Source organism: Bidens hawaiensis, unplaced genomic scaffold, assembly GCF_021521415.1.
Source record: "Bidens hawaiensis isolate Kalapana, Puna unplaced genomic scaffold, B.hawaiensis_p1.1 tig00020159_1, whole genome shotgun sequence".
Lineage (NCBI taxonomy): Eukaryota > Viridiplantae > Streptophyta > Magnoliopsida > Asterales > Asteraceae > Bidens > Bidens hawaiensis.
Genome location: NW_027493071.1, coordinates 397885 through 415299, shown reverse-complemented (window position 1 = coordinate 415299; position 17415 = coordinate 397885). Strand labels below are relative to the sequence as shown.

Here is a 17415-nt window from a genome sequence, read left to right as displayed (position 1 = left end):
TTCATTTTACGTAAATAAGCTAAGCAAAACATTTTTTAAAAAGTGCTTATGGCTTTTCCAACCACATAAGCTAATCCAAACACTTTTTTAAAAACTCCTTTTCAAAAAGCCAGAAGCCAATAAACATTTTTGACAAAAAGCACTTTTAGAGTTAAATAAGCAATCCCAAACACCCTTAAATATATCCTTTTATCCAAAGGTTTGCAAATTTCTTGAAAGATGCATATGAATTTTGTTGGTAGTTGAAGATTAACATAACAATTAAAACATAAGAGCATCCCCACCCGTAAACTAATTCAAACATCCACCTCATCGTTACATCATATTCTAAACTTTTCACCAAAAAACCTCACTTTTCTCTACCTATAAACCAATCTAAACCTCATTAAAATATAATAAATATTTATATATATGTATATATAGGCAAAGTATAGAATGAAAACCCACTTGAGTTGTAAAAACCCGTGAAAACCCTATGTAACATCGTTTTTTTTTGTTACATGTAATATATGTTGTAACATTTAATACAAAACATCGAAACATTAAAAAAATTGTTTTGCTATTTTTTAACATTTTTTTACTAATTTTTTTATATGCTTGTAGGAGAGCGAAAAAGTTATATTTATGATAACATTTTTTATTAACTTAATTTAATTGTGGATCACAAGATTTAATCTTTAATTAAAAAAAAGTGGTTGAGAATTGGTTTCTAGAGTTTTCACAACTCAAATGAGTTTTTATTTTGACTTAACCATATATATATATATGTGTGTGTGTGTGTGTGTGTGTGTGTAATGGTTATGGTGGAGCCACTATAAACCCACCTCCCAAACGTTTAAGAATGCAAATCAAACCTAACACAAATATTTGTCTCCACTCGTCTCCTCTCGTTTGCCCAATACCATGTCAACAAAAACCAACTTTTCACCTACCGGTGGAGATGCTCTAAATATTAGTGCAAAGCTCACGTGTAAAACAAAATTAACCATGATTTGTTGACTACTTTATGACTTAATGCTATGTTGAAAATGAAAGTTAAATATGACATGATTTCAAATACTTTATCATATATATCTTCAAAAAGTGCATTTTTAATGTTGGATTGCTTAGGAAACACAATAGTCTATACTTTCCTCTTTCCTATGTGTTCCCAAAAAATACAGCGCCTTTTCGATCATGTGTTAATACTTTATTAACGGTTTTTTCTTGTTTTGTTTTGCTTTTTTATCATAAATGTTAGATCTGTATTTAATCTAATCTAAACGCCGAGAGACGATCTCCTGGATAATCTCCATGCAAAGGTTGCTCCTTGTAAAAAAATATATGCATTTAGAAACTAGTTAATTTATATATTTCTCAGGACATGTTTAATCAAAACTTGATTCCTAAAATCAAAATAATAATATTAATAAAATGAAACATATATTAATAACATTAAATTAAACATACACAAACTTTTTAATTTTCCATTACTATAAATATAGAAAGAAACAAACAAAACAATCTCCGACAACCAGAAATATACTATTCATGGTCATTCTCTCATCTTCCAAACACTATACAGTAGAAACTCAATAAATTAATACTCGATTATTTAATAAACTCTCTAAGATAATATTTTTTGCCAGTCCGACTCGGGGATAGGGTGCTAAATTAAAATAATTCGTTAAAATTATAAGATAATACATTTTTGATAATTTCTTTAGACCCCATATAAAATATAAATTAATAATTCCTTATATATAGCATATTTCATGAATAATTTATGAAGGTTTCTTGAAAAATGACTGAATTGTCTTTTGTTTTTTGTTGAAATCAATTTTCCCTTGAATCTCGTCTCTAATTTTCCTTAGCATGGTAAGAACTTCTGGTGTTGTTTTCTCATAGCTCAACAAGAAATTGTTCAATGTGATTGCTGCTTTAATAGCTTCGTTTCGCGAAGGGGGCTCCATTGTAGAACTTTCATCATCTTCTTCATCGATCATCTTTATTAATTCCAATAATGCTTTCAATAATTTCTTCATCAGTCAACAACTGTGCAACTACATTTTCTTCTGGGTGAGTCAGAACATTCTACTATAAATTAATAAAATATTAATTAATATATAAATTAATAATTATTAATTTATCGATTAATTAATAACTCTTTTAATTAATAAATTTTAGTGGTCTCAAGTGTATTATTTTATAGAGTTTCTACTGTACTGTTTTGTTACACTATTTCGTTACTCTTTCTCACAAAGGATTACCCTCTTGTTCATTAACTATCTTATTATTAGAAAAAAAAATTGATGCAAAATCAGCTTCGGAGAAAAAAAAAAATAGTTTTAAACTTTTAGCAGGTTAAAATAATGTTAAATTGTAGTAGTTAATTGGTCTAGCAGTAACTCCATAATTTTTCTTATGAAAAGTTGTTGGTTGAAGCTTTGCCTGAAGCAGTTTGGGACTTTGAGCTAAGGGGTTTACCCAGTTGTTTGGTTTTGACATGGATGGATGAGTGTTATTTAAGCGGAAGTAGAGCTGGCAATTTAGACATGATATACGAATACACAACACATACCTACACAACTTTAACAGATATCACATATGACCTTAATAGGTTTCGTGTACTAAACAAGTAGACACGAATTGACCTGTTAACTTTTGTGTCTAAACAGGTAAAATATCAATTTACCTGTTAATTAAGTACCAGTTACTACATGATTAGATTTTTTTATAAATAAAAATGTATAATAATCTACCTAAATAGTTAACCCTAAATTTGTATACGAAATAACTGAACACGACGCATATCATTTCAATCCAACATCAAGCAGGCGGCAACACACCCTTCTCCAATTTTCCCTCTCCGGATCTTGGGTAGTCCGGTGGTTTCCCTCCACATCCCCGGTAGCCACAGCTCTTCGATTCTCGATCTACCTCTCCACATCTCTAATTCTCCAGCAGTTCAGTCTCCTCGTAATTGTAGCGTCGCCACCAATATTAAAAGGTTCGTGCCTTATCATGTATACCTGGTATTAACAGGTTCGGAATTGAGATATATGTACACGATAAGTTTTCGTATTTATGCAGATATACATGTTTCTTGTTTGTGTCTTATCATGTACGGGTAGTGGCGGACCTACTTCATAAGTAGGGCTAGCATCCGCTACCCCTCAACTTTTCGTCGGCAGTGTACATTTATTTCTTTTTGGGCCGGTTTTCGTATTTCGTTACTTTTGAAAAAAATATTACGTTACCCCTATTTGTTTAAAGGCCAACCAATTTAAAAGTTCAAATTAAATAAAGCCCAAACAAAGTTATAGTCAAAAGCAAATAAAAACAACTAATTTTTTTTCTTTTGTTTGAACGAGAGACATTAAACATAAACAGACTCAACAGAATCGTCATTTTTTAAAAGTTCAAATCAAATAAAGCCACAAAAAGTTTATAGCTCAGAGTAAATAGAAATCATTAACTTTTTTTTTTCTTTTGTTTGAAGGAGAAACTTTAAACAGAAACATGCTCAACATAATCATCATTTTTAGGTTGACATTTTTAATATGGTTTTGGATATACAAATTCAATAACTTGGAAATAGATTTAGTAAGGCCTTAACTAGTTTGCTAGAAAATGTCTGGTTTAAATCTTGAGAGTCGTTTTCCAAGTTTGGCATATCTAAGATAATGGCATTTTTGAAAATGTATCCGAATGATTTTAGTAATGAAGAAAAATTGTGTATTCCGGGTGATCGTACGACATTTTATCACACTTTAAAGGAAGATAAATTTTCGAAATTGGGTGAATGTGTGACCTTGCTCGTGTAATGGTGGAAATCGGAAAGCACATCATCTTTTCTTTTATTTATCAAAATATTGAATCTAGCGCTAATTTTACTGATTGCAACCGCAACCGTTGAAATATGTTTTTCTAAAATGAAAAACTTATAAATACAGGTTTGCGTAAACGAATTGGTGATGAGTATTTGAACAATGCTTTTATGTAGTCGAAAGAGAAACACTCGATAAAATAAAAGAACATGGTGTAATGGCTCAATTTCAAGCTTTCAAAAATCGAATAAGAGAAATTTGTACCTTATGTATCATGTTTCTATTTTTGTCTTGTTTATATTGTAAAAATACGGTTTCAAGCTTTCATAAACAAAATACAGTAAAAAAAATTTTGAACGTTACCCGTAAGATTTTTTTCTAGATCCGCCACTGTACATGGAGTTACACAATATGCTATCATAAGTGGAAGGATGAATTGCAAGTGTCGGGGCTTTGCTAGTAAAAAACTTCCATAATTTTCACTGTTTTAATTTCTGAAGTGTAGTTACTAGGGGAAATGAACGGGAGAGCGTGCTTGTACATCAGAGTACAACTGTCTAGTAGCGCAGAAAGGAAAGTGAGAGCAGAAGAAAAAGAAAAAGAAAAAGTCAATTGCCAGTCCCCTCGTTTTGTTAACTTTGCGGACCAACCCCTCAGCTTTTACTCTGATTACATGGACCACCCTTATCTTTTAACAGAGAAAAGAAAATTGGATTGTACCTTGTCAGCGGACGTTACTTGTTACACACGCAACCGCCTTGTTTTCTTTGTACATACATAAAAATTAAGTCACCTTTACGTTAAATACTTGACAAAAATCACAAGACTTTTAGATACACCATTTTAAATAAAATAATCATCAATCTTTTTCCAATTAAATTTTTGACGGATAGATATTACAAATGCATGTCACGTATAGTGACAGGGGTGTGTTGTGACGTGTATTATTGACTGCAAACTATATCACATGTCATCTAGCCATATGCTTTGCTTAACATTGAAAGTTATAATAAAAATTAAAAAACAGAAAAAAAAAATTAGTGGCTAGTTTGTTTAGAATAAATGGTCGACTAGTTTATTTAGTCACTCTAGAATAATTTAAATCACAAGTGGATTAAGAATGAAAAGTTTAATAAAAGAAAGATACAGTATTTTAAAGTTGAAGAGTTATTGTAGACAGAGTTAAACCTTTCATCCGACCTGACAAACTTTAGTTTCCAACTACACCATTTTAGCAACAACATGTGGGAGGTCAAAAACAATGCAATTCATGTGTGTAAAAGCTTCAAGCAAGTAAGCAACTGATATTTGAAATTTAGAATGTAGCATAAAGTAACATTGGTGAAAGAAAGAAGTAAATTAAGAAAATTTGTAACTTCAATCCATATTTATAGATTGCCGTCCGCAACAAATAAAGATTGGTCAAAATCTCATCTGATACCATACCATACTTGTGTTGGTCTCTCCTCTCGGGCGACTAAGAATTACCTAAAGATAGTTCAATGGCAAATATTCGTCTGTGCAAGTATTTATGCGTCATCATAAACCCCTTATTTTATATTCAAAGAGTTTTCTCATTGGTATTAAACTTTTTCTCAAGATCCCTACTAATTTACACTGTATTCTCGGGTTTAAAATACAAGGAAAAGAAATGATAAGATTGGATAGGGGAAGAAAGGAAAACAAATTATATATTTAAAAAACATTCTCGAGCTAAAATAAAACAAAACAAAAAAAATGTTAATTATATTTTTGAGTTAGATAGGAAGGAAAAGCTACCGGTAGAAAGGAAAATCAAGCTGGATCCGTGGTTTAAAGACTTGTCATGGAGTTCATTTTGTTGCTGTGCAAGAAACCAAATTGGGAGTAGGATCTTTTTTTCAGCTTAATCACATTTGGGGTAGAACTATTTTCGATTTCGATATGGTCGAAGCTACCGGTAGGTCAGGGGGGTTGTTGTGTGTCTTTGTTGGGGACTTTAATGAGGTGCGGGATGCGTCGGAAAGGCTAAACTCGGATTTTGTTGCTTCTAATGCAGAGGTTTTTAATCGTTTTATTAATTATGCGGAGTTGTGTGAATATCAAATGGGCGGCGGTTCTTTTACGTATGTGTCGGAAAAAGGTGATAAATTTAGTAAAATTGACCGAGTTCTAGTTTGCAAAGATTTTAAGGATTGCTGGCCAGGGGCTTCACTAAACGTGCTTCCCAAAGGGTGCTCAGACCATCGACCGTTGGTACTTAGTATGATTCCGATGGACTATGGTCACATTCCTTTCCGTTTTTTTAACAGCTGGTTGGAGATCCCAGGCTTCGTTGATTTTGTGGAAACTTGTTGTGGGCGATTCCACTTTCACAGGCCGCCTGATTTGGCCTTGGTGACTAAGTTTAGATGGTTGAAAATCGGATTAAGGAATGGTTGGAGGTTAAGAAGGAGACTTCCGCCTTATATGAAGCAAACAAGCATAAAATCAGTTGTTGGAATCTGTGGCAGTTCAAAGACCACTCTCTCAGCATGAGTTAGAAAAAAGGGCGGAGTGCATGGTGATGGTGGAGGCATTTGAGATTGTGAAACAAAAAGATGCACGACAGAAGGCGAGAGTGAAGTGGGCGGTTGACGGTGACGACAACACGGTGTATTTTCACGGTATTCTTAATGCGAACATATCCTCAAATAGGTTACACAGCTTGATGGTTCAGGGTACTTGGGTTTGTAATCCGATTGTTGTAAAAGGAGAAGTCTTTGATTTCTTTGCTACTCGGTTTTTGGAACCTGTCCTCGATCGTCCGGTCCTTGTATGCCCGTGTATTAGCTTGTTGACGAATGACGAGGCGAATGGCCTGGTTGCGCCGTTCTCACTGTTGGAGTTAAAGGTGGCGGTGTGGGACTATGATGGTGATCGGTCGCCCGGACCAGATGGTTTCAACTTTAAGTTTATCAAACGGTTTTGGGCATATTTTCAGTATGATTTTTTGAAGATTATGGGTGAGTTTTTTGTGACAGGTTAGTTCAGTTTTGGTGTCCTCGCCTCTTTTATCGCCTTAATTCCTAAGGTGAAAGATCCTATTTTCTTGGGGGATTTTAGACCGATTAGTCTTATCGGTTGCATTAATAAAGTGGTTTCAAAAGTGTTGGTAAATCGGTTAAAGCGAGTAATTGGTAAACTGGTTTCCGCTGAACAATCAGCTTTCCTTCGCAATCGTAGTATTCTAGACGGGTCTCTAATGCTAAACGAAATGTTCGCCTACTATAAGAAGTCGAGAAAACGCGGTATGATGTTTAAGGTGGATATTGAGAAGGCCTATGATACTTTAAACTGGAATTTTATTGACGACGTCTTGAGGCAAATTGATGGCGAGGGGAATGAGTCAAGCATTGCTAGTTTCGGGGCTTGCAAACCAATTCCAAACGAAAGTGGCTAAGTGGACTCCTGGGCTTGTTCGGGACCGGCCCAAGCTACCTCCACCTTGGCCGAACCCTAATCTATCTTTAGTATGTTATTTGTTTAACTTTTATGTTTATTTAGTTGAGACTTGTTCCTCAAGTTTAGGATTTTCTATTTAATGTCTTGCTATTTTATGTTTGAGACTTAATTGTTTTTCTGGAACTTAATAAAGTTTATCATTTGGAGGATTTAAACGTGTTCTTGACATAGCTCAGGAAATTATCGTTGACATAGACCAACACCGTGTGACCATCACGCTATCAAGTGGTATCAAAGCCATGTCGGATCATAACATAAGTCAACGTCGATTCGCCAATAGAGGCAACAGTGATTATGAACGTGATCCGCAGGACATAGAAGAAATTGAAAGGCTGCGCCAACAACTTTTGGATGCAGGATTATAACCGGCCAAAGAAGGAAGTGGTGGCAGGAAAGCAATTCTGAACAAACTGAGTCGGATGGGTTCGATATGAGGGACGTGATTAACAGCAACCCTTTCGGCCAACGTGCCAGGGTGCGTCGCCCGCCACCTCACGTTCCGACCCACTGCGATCCCTAGGGATTCGCGTGGAAATCCCAGATTTTGAAGGCGGTGTTCAGCCAGGCGAGTTTATTGATTGGTTGCACACGGTCGAACGGGTCTTTGATCTCAAGGACGTCCCTAATCACATGAAGGTAAAAATCGTTGCTATTAAATTAAAGAAACACGCGTCATTATGGTGGGAACACTTAGCAAAAAAACGTGTCCAAGAAGGTAAACAAAAAATCGATTCATGGGATAGGATGAAGCGTTTATTGAAAAACAAATTCTTACCCGTTAATCATAGACAAGACGCTTTTTTAGAATATCATGGGTTAAAACAGGGGACTTTAAATGTGTCTGACCTTATTTTGGAGTTTGAACGGTTAAGAATGCGGTGTGGCGCGGACGAAGACGAAGAACAAGTTATTGCTAGATTTTTGATTGGGTCGAACCTTCGACCCAATCAAAGCCGGGGATCGACTTTCGTTTCCGCTCCACTTCCGGCCTCAACGTCCCAGCCGAAAACTGCTGTCCCAGCAGCTAAACCGCCAACGTCAAACCCGCAAGGGGGGAATCGGTGCTTTACATGCCTAGGGTTGGGCCACCTACAACGAAATTGTCCAAACACGCAAGTTGTTGTACTCGTTGATGATTCGGTACCCACATTTGATGATAATCCTGAGGCAGACGACGAATTCCAGGATGCTACAATTCTTTACCCAGATCGAGGTGAAGCTTTAACATCCCATCGTGTTCTCAGCGCGTCTCTTGCATTAGATGTGGATGACACTATGTGGCTACGCAATAATATTTTTCGAACCAAGTGCATGATATAAGGTAAAATTTGTGATATTGTTGTTGACGGGGGGAGTTGTGATAATATGATAGCCACTGCGGCTATGGATAAATTGGGATTAACAGTTAAAAACCATCCAGAACCGTATCAGCTATCTTGGCTAAAAAAAGGAAATTCAATTAAAGTGACACATCAGTGTTTAGTATCGTTTTCAATTGGTAACAAATACACGGACGAACTTTGGTGTGAGGTCATCCCCATGGATGCTTGTCATATCCTTTTGGGGCGACCTTGGTTGTATGACCGTCGACGTGAAACATGACGGGCATCGTCATATGTATAGTTTTCAGAAAGACGGGTTGAGTATTACTTTGGCACCTTTTAACCCGAAAGATTCACAAACAGAAGCGTTAATTCTTTCAAAAACTGAATTTTTGGAGTGCGCTCTAAAACCGGAACCCCCGTGGATTTTTGGACTTTTTATTGTTGAGGAAAATCCACCGACACCATCTCCACCGGCGGCGGTACGGCAGTTACTCATCGAGTTTCGTGATCTTTTTCCGGAGGAAATACCGGAGGGCTTACCATTGGAACGCGAAATTCAGCATTGTATTGATTTTCACCGGAGCTCGAGTATACCGAATAAACCAGCTTATCGAATGAACCCGAAAGAATTTGCTGAATTGCAACGACAAGTGACAGAGTTGTTAGAAAAAGGATTTATACGTGAAAGTAAAAGTCCGTGTGCTGTTCCCGCTTTACTTGTGCCAAAACCAGGGGCGCATATCGAATGTGTATTGATAGTCGAGCTGTAAATAAAATAACGGTGAAATACCGATTTCCTATTCCACGATTTGAAGACTTACTTGACCAGTTGCACGGCTCTAGCATTTTCTCCAAGATTGATCTTCGAAGTGGATACCACCAAATTCGAATGCGACAAGGGGATGAATGGAAAACCACTTTTAAGACGTGAGATGGGTTATACGAGTGGATGGTTATGCCATTCGGGCTAGCTAATGCTCTGAGTACGTTTATGCGTCTTATGAATCATGTTTTTTGGGGTCTTATTGGCGTTTGTGTCGTCGTTTATTTCGACGATATACTTATTTTTAGCAAGACTTTGGCACAACACTTGCAGGACCTACGAGCAGTTTTTACTATTTTACGGGAGCAGCGCTTGTTTGCTAATTAAAAGAAGTGTCACTTCCTTACTCGCGAGGTCGTCTTCTTGGGATATTTGGTGTCGGGTGATGGTATTCGAATGGATGACAGCAAAATTTCAGCCATCACATCTTGGCCAACACCGCAAACCTTACGCGATGTCCGGAGTTTCCATGGTTTAGCTTCTTTTTACCGTTGTTTCATTCGAAATTTCAGTTCTATTGTGGCACCTATGACCGAGTTGTTGAAGAGTTCCAAATTCGTCTGGACCGCTGCTGCACAAAAATCTTTTGACACCTTGAAGGCCCTTGTCACGACGGCTCCTATTCTCGCCCTCCCGAACTTTGATGATGTGTTTCAAGTTGAGTGTGATGCGTCCGGTATTGGGATCGGTGGTGTTTTGAGTCAAATTGGACGCTCGGTGGCATATTTTAGTGAAAAATTGAATGAGGTGCGTCACCGTTACAGCACATATGATAAGGAGTTTTATGCTATTATTCATAGTCTTGATTATTGGCGTCAAAGCTTGATTATTGGCGTCATCAAGCTTTGAAATACATCTAAGGCCAAGTTAAATTGAATCCGCGTCATGCCAAATGGGTCGAAACTTTACATACGTATTCGTTTACTATTCGTCACAAGGCAGGATCTTCTAATAATGTTGCGGATGCTATGAGTCGTCGACCGACCTTACTTACCTCTTTTGAGCTTTCTGTTCCCAGCTTCAGTTCTTGGCAACGCCTGTATGTTGATGACCTTGATTTTGGGGATGCTTGGTCCCGTACCGCTGGTTCGCCGTGGGGTTTTTTTACCCGACCAAGGTTTTTTATTTCGAGGTACCCGCTTATGTGTTCCACAATCCTCGTTTCGGGAAGCAATCATTTTGGAATGTCATGAGGGTGGCTGGCTGGGCATTTCGGTCGTGACAAGACGCTTGCGCAGGTTAGGGATCGATTTTTTAGCCACGTTTGGACGCTGATGTTGCTCGGTTACTGCGTCGTTGCCACGTTTGTCACATAGCAAAACCTCTCACACAAACCAGGGGCTCTATACGCCCTTGCCGGTTCCACGCGGTCCTTAGGAGGATGTTAGTTTGGATTTTGTTCTTGGGTTACCAAGGACTCAGCGACAGAAGGACTCGATTATGGTCGTCGTTGATCGTTTTTCGAAGATGGCGCATTTTGTTCCTTGTGATAAGACTTTTGATGCATCCCAAGTTGCTTGATTGTATTTTTCAGAGATTGTTCACTTACATGGAGTTCCTAAGACTCTCACTTCTGATCGTGACGTTAAGTTTGTTGGACACTTTTGGCGTACACTGTGGAAACGTTTGGGTTCGAAGTTGCAGTTTTCTAGCTCTCATCACCCCCAGACGGATGGACAAACTGAGGTAACGAATCGTAGTTTGGGTAATTTACTTCGTAGTTTGGTTGGGGATAAACCCCAACGGTGGGACTTAGTTTTACCTCAGGCTGAGTTTGCTTATAATCGTTCTTGTCATAAATCCACCGGGAAGAGTCCGTTTTTTATTATGTATGGGCGTAATCCCTTTACTCCTTTAGATTTAGCGCCTCCTACTGATATGTCTCACCTTAGTACCGATGGTGATGTCTGAGCTGTTCAGATTCAGGACCTCCATCAGCAAGTTCGCACTAAGATTGCTAAACATAACTTGCAATATCAAGATGCTGCAAATAAACATAGGCGTTCGGTTATTTTTCAGCCAGGGGATTTGGTTTGGATTCATTTGCGTCTGTTGTATTCGGGTGTTACCATGTGTGGTGCCAGTCTACAATACTCATGAAACTTAGTATTGTATTCTCTGAGATTTGTGCCTTCCACTTTGTGACGCGAGAGGTTTCCACATGGTCGTTTCGGTAAATTGCAGCCTCGGGCGGATGGACCTTTTCGTGTGCTCGAGCGTATTAATGACAATGCTTATAAGATTGATTTTCCGGGTCACTACAAAGTTTCTGCAACGTTTAATGTAGCTTATTTGTCTCCCTATGAAGGTGATTTAGATGATGATGACTCGGGGACGAGTCCTTTTCACGCTGGGGAGGATGATGGCGAGGGGAATGAGTCAAGCATGGCTGGTTTCGGGGCTTGCAAACCGATTCCAAACGAAAGTGGCTAAGTGGACTCCTGGGCTTGTTCGGGACCGGCCCAAGCTACCTCCACCTTGGCCGAACCCTAATCTATCTTTAGTATGTTATTTGTTTAACTTTTATGTTTATTTAGTTGAGACTTGTTCCTCAAGTTTAGGATTTTCTATTTAATGTCTTGCTATTTTACATTTGAGACTTGGTTGTTTTTCTGGAACTTAATAAAGTTTATCGTTTGGAGGATTCAAACGTGTTCTTGACATAGCTCAGGAAATTATCGTTGACATAGATCAACAGTGTGTGACCATCACGCTATCACAAATGAAGTTTCCAGAAAAATGGAGAAAGTGGGTGTCCGGAATTCTCCTAGGGGGAAGGGCTTCGGTGCTAGTTAATAGATCTCCTACACCAGAATTCAATTGTTACCGGGGCCTTCGGCAAGGCGACCCGTTACCTCCATTCCTTTTCGTTTTGGCAATGAAAAGCTTGACGGGAGTAATGAAAAAGGCTAGTCAAGTGGGGTTGTTTAAAGGTTTAAGATGCGGTATTGGGGGGCCGACAATGACACATCTCTTATGCGCCGACGATGTCATATTTGTTGGTGAGCGGAATCAGGAGAACGTGCTAAATCTTCGTCGGATCCTTCGATGTTTTTATTTGGTCTCCAGATTAAAAATAAATGTAAACAAAAGTTGGGTGTACGGTATAAGGGTGGAGGAATCAGAAAGGATGGAGATGGCGAGTTTGTTGAATAGCAAGACGGGGACGTTTCCGTTTAAGTACCTCGGTTTGCTAGTCGGTGGGAATATGAATCTGGTGGCTTCATGGGATCCGGTTGTGGAGACGTTCAGGAGAAGGCTATCACTGTGGAAGGCCAAAAAGCTCTCTTTCGGGAGGAGGATAACGGTAATTAAATCAGGTGTTGAATTCTTTACCAACATACTTTTTTTCTTTGTATAAAGCTCCGGATGGGGTGCTGGAAAAATTGGAAAGGATTAAACGGGTTTTCTTGTGCGGAGGGTCGGAAGAGAACGTAAAAATAAACTGGGTAGCGTGGGATAAGGTGATAGCTCCGATCGGAAACCGGGGTCTTGGGTTAGGGTCCCTATAAGTAACTAATTTAGCCGTGGTGGTAAAGATTTAAGAGTGAGAAAAATGGCATGTGGAGGAAAGTGATTTGGGCCATTCACCACTCGGAAAGGTCATGGTCCTTCATTCCTGCTAAGGTTTCGATTCCGGGACCTTGGAAACAAATAGTGATGATTTCTAAGAAACTTGAAGAAGTTGGTTAAGTATTGGAAGATGCCTTTAGATGTGAAGTGAGGAATGGCGAGAATACTCTGTTTTGGTTGGATAAGTGGTGTGGAGACCTGGCCTTTCAAACACAGTTTCCATGGTTGTACCAGCTCGAGTCAAAGAAGCAGTGCCACGTGTCGGATAGGCTTACAATGTATATAGATGAGATTTGTGGAACTTGGGGTTGGATTAGAGATCCAATGGGCCTGCTAGAAATTGAGAAGTTCAGGGGGATTTTAAGTTTGGTCCAACATGTTCGATTACAGGTGGGGCCGGATCGGTTAACTTGGGATTGAATCAAGGTAATAACTTTTCGGTGAGAAGTCTTAAGCGGGGGATAGATTTAGTGCAAGGAGGAGACGTGGATTACACAATAGAATGGAATAACTATGTTCCTAAGAAAGTCGGGGTGCTAGCGTGGAGGGCAGAAATGGAACGAATCCCGGTTTTAGTTGAGTTGGCTTGTAGAAACGTGGTGGTTGCTTCTACGTGGTGCCCGGTATGTGATGAGGCGGAGGAAATGGCAGAACATATTTTTATATCATGTAGATTTGCTCAAGCGGTTTGGCATTGTATCGCCAATTGGTGTAAGGTCCCACCGTTCTTTGCTTTCTCCATTCATGACATTTTAGAGCTTCACAAACATTACCGATTGCCCAAACGGAAAGCTAAGTTGTTCCATGCGGTTTGCTTAACTTTAGTGTGGTGCCTATGGAAAATGAGAAATATGGTGGTCTTCGAAAGGAAGGAGGCGAGTGTCAATAACATACTTTGTGAAATAAAAGCACTAAGTGTCTTGTGGATTTGTAATAGGTCTAACAAGTTGGACATTACGTGGGAGAGGTGAAGAGTATTTAATTTCGATGTATTTTGATTGTTGACTTTGTAGGTGTTTTGGTATTTTCCTCGGCCTAGCATCTTGCTAGGTCGGCGTGTCGTAATTTGTATAAATTCTTGATTGGTTGTTCAAAAAAAAAGATAGAAAAAAAATTTGTAACTTTACAATCAAGTCCTCATTATTGAGTTAGATAGATAGGAAAAGATAGGGTAAATTAGTAATATTGTACATGGCTATAAACTTTCCTTCCGAATAAGGCCATATTTGGCTGAAAAGTTTTGGAGGAAAAAAGCCCTAACTTTTCTTTCCATTCTCTTTCTTTTCTTTTAATGAAAAAACTCAAAAATGAAAAAAGAAAAATTTTCCTATCTTTTCTTTTCCAAACCCTTAAATAAAAACCTCAAGAATGCAGTGTTAGACGAGGGCGTAGCTTAGTTGGGGCATGATTGGCACGGTCCCCTCCGTTTTTTTGTTCGGTGATGTAAATTTATCTTTTTTCAACAAAAAAAATTTATATATACTATAAATTTACCCGTTTTTTACTGAAATTTTGAGCCCGACGCCCTCTGCTTTATGAAATTTTCTATTCCCCCCCCCCCTCAAACATGTATGTGCAAGCTTCGCCATTTTGACACTTCTTAATTATTTCACCTAGAAAAAGTTTTCCAAACCATAACTACAGTTTTGTAGAACTCTTTTAACACATTTCTTTCTTGTTTACCACATATGGTTAGTTAATAGTTAGCAACTAAAGTACAAATACAATGCGAAAGTTCATTTATGTCTATACGGTTTGAAGCACCTAGACTCTAGACTTCTTTCAATTTAATTAATAGTTCTTTTCTTTCAAAAATTGCTATAAATTTTAGTAACATTGATAAAGTAATATAGTTAAGTAGTAGGTTTATCTGATTAAATATAAATTATACGTTAAGTAGTAACATATATATTGTTCGGTTTAACAATATTTTGACGGGTAACAATGGGTACACCATTTCAGATTGCGACAAATCAAAATGTCGGGATGGGGCTGTCTAGGCCGGTTTTAATGGTTTAACAATTTAAAAGATTTTCTTTTACAAATAGTACGTTTAAGAGTTGTATTTAAATTTTTGCAATGGTAAAAACGATTCTTTATTACAAAACGTAATTGCATATTTATAAATAAAATAAAAAAAGGCTAAACAAAGGGTTCGTTTAACCGATTGGTTTCAAGTTTCAAAATGCACCAATCATCAAATAGCCAAACATAACTGTATTATCTCAAATGCACCAAACCAACCAATCTGCTTTGGGTTCAAAGGTTAGATCGATTCTAAACACTCCTACAAAGATTTTGTGAAGTAGCTACAAAGGAGGGCTTGGTGGAAGTTACGCATTAACCATTTAATCTTTAGAGGGGAAAATTTGTTGGTAGCAAAAATTTTATTAGGACCTAATTTGCCAGTCCGAAACCTATAACAGAAACCGGTTTAGGTAAAACCGGCCCCAACCTGATCAGATGTGTTGGTTTATACTGTTTTGAGAATAAAGACGTTGTAACCAGTTTAGAGAAACTAGGTTGGATCCAAGTTTCATACTAGCCGTTATCGGTTAATTCTCGTAGAAGCCAGTTTCAAATCAAACTGGCTTGGCATACGGTCGGTTTTGACTTCTGTTGACCAAATTCAAACTAGTTTTTAAACTCATTAGGCTCACAGAGTATCATGTTTGTGCACCTGTACATAACACACCACGTAATGGGTTCGCTTAGGACTCCACAACAAGCCAAACACCGCCCCGACCCCTCGCTTTTGTACTCGTTTTGCCAGGGTTCTTTGTATTTACAAACGTCCGTTTTGCACGGTGGTGGGCCAGCTGCTCGTTTTGCCGTGTCTCCCTCCCACCATTACGTGTCCTAGACAAAAAAAAAACCGGTCCTCTAAATTTCATACTTCGAAGTTCGAACAGTCAATTTTAGGTCTTTTGTTCTGATAACTACCAAGCTGAAAAGGCCCACTCCCTTTACACTCAGCCCAGTTTCAACTATTTAGGATATTATTTAAAGCCCAGTAATGGTACAAAACAAACCAGATTGTTTCTTTTGAACCGATGCTATTGACTAGAGAGACAAATTCTATTTTTTAAATTCAAACTAGAGACAAGTATACCTTATACAGGGTTTGATACAAAGTTTTAATTTAGGTTTTAGGTTTAGGGTTTAACCACTCATTTATTAAAACAGTTAAATATCGTTTTCGACACGTCAAGGAAGGATTTAAGGCAAAACTTCCATGATGGACCTCATGCCAAAGTTGGGTGTTATTTTACATCGACTAAATCCAGCGTCCAAGAATAGTTTCTCCCACTCGACCTTGGTCCTTTCTCTTCCTGTAACCAAAACCATCATCAAGACATCAAAAACCATCTTGGTTTCTGTTATCTCACCTCGGTCATGTGTTTCATCTAGCACCATATCTATGACGATCACTTTTCCTTTGTCACCTGCAAGCCGAATAGCCTCCCTACACCGGTTTAGTATCTTCAACACGTTGTCATCGCTCCAGTTATGCAAAACGTTCTACATAAATATATGTCAAAACATTAGCAACAAGCTAGTTATGTATTACCTTTAACAAAATATAATAACATAAAATCATAATTGATTAGATTACCTTAAAAAGGATGGCATCAGCAGATGGGATGGAGCTAAACATATCACCTCCAACATATTTGAGATTCCTAGTATCAATCTTGTCAGCAACAACATGCGGGAGGTCGAAAACAGTGCACGTCATATGTGGAAAAGCTTCAAGGAGAATCTTAGCGTCGAGTCCAGTTCCACCTCCGACATCAACTAATGACTCCACGCCTTCAAAGATCTCTTGACAATCTTTGACCGCCAAACTCATCATCTTAGAATCACTTGCCATTGCATCATTAAACAACCCATTGAATCCAGGATTCTTGTTAGCATATTCCCACATAGGAATCCCATGAGCAGTCTCGAAAGCCGTGGATTCGTTTCCATGAAACCACTTTCCCAAGAACTGCCAAGGAGTTATAAAAACTGGATCTAGGATCAAGTTAGCAAATGGTAATAAGTTCGGTAGGTTTTGCAAACTTTCATCATTGTTCTTGACCAATAATTTTGATGCGGTCGTGAGAACATATCCTTCGTCTTCTTGATCATGAAGTTTGGTGTAGGAGAAGAAGTTGGAGTGAATTAGAAACCGCATTAGGCGTTGCAAATGAAGGGTTTTCTCTATGGGGATATTGAGCTTTGAAACGAGTTCTTGAATCTTGATCGGTTTTCCATGATTGTGAATGATGTCAGGTATGCCGAGTTCAAGTGCATAACCAAGAGACATGGATGTGGTGTAGTTGAGGACATGCCTGTATATATGAGCTTGAGCTTCAAAGAGTTCATTAGCTTCTACTTGGCTTTGGTTGGGATCCAT

General features: G+C 38.2%; 3 protein-coding genes across 3 annotated transcripts; 2 read left to right on the top strand and 1 right to left on the bottom strand.

Annotated features, from left to right (window-relative positions):
• The first annotated feature begins 5732 nt into the window (after positions 1-5732).
• On the top strand, positions 5733-6326 carry LOC143560047 (uncharacterized). Its single transcript, XM_077048451.1, has one exon. It carries the CDS (start codon positions 5733-5735, stop codon positions 6324-6326), a length of 594 nt encoding a protein of 197 aa, XP_076904566.1.
• A 5836-nt stretch (positions 6327-12162) lies between these two features.
• On the top strand, positions 12163-13984 carry LOC143560046 (uncharacterized). The gene is made up of 2 exons (XM_077048450.1): positions 12163-12760; positions 13404-13984. The coding sequence occupies exons 1-2, from the start codon at positions 12163-12165 to the stop codon at positions 13982-13984; spliced, it is 1179 nt and encodes a 392-aa protein (XP_076904565.1).
• Positions 13985-16232: 2248 nt separating this feature from the next.
• LOC143560034 (trans-resveratrol di-O-methyltransferase-like) lies at positions 16233-17415 on the bottom strand. Its single transcript, XM_077048441.1, has 2 exons — positions 16630-17415; positions 16233-16535 (listed from the first exon to the last, which is right to left on the bottom strand). Exons 1-2 carry the CDS (start codon positions 17413-17415, stop codon positions 16233-16235), a joined length of 1089 nt encoding a protein of 362 aa, XP_076904556.1.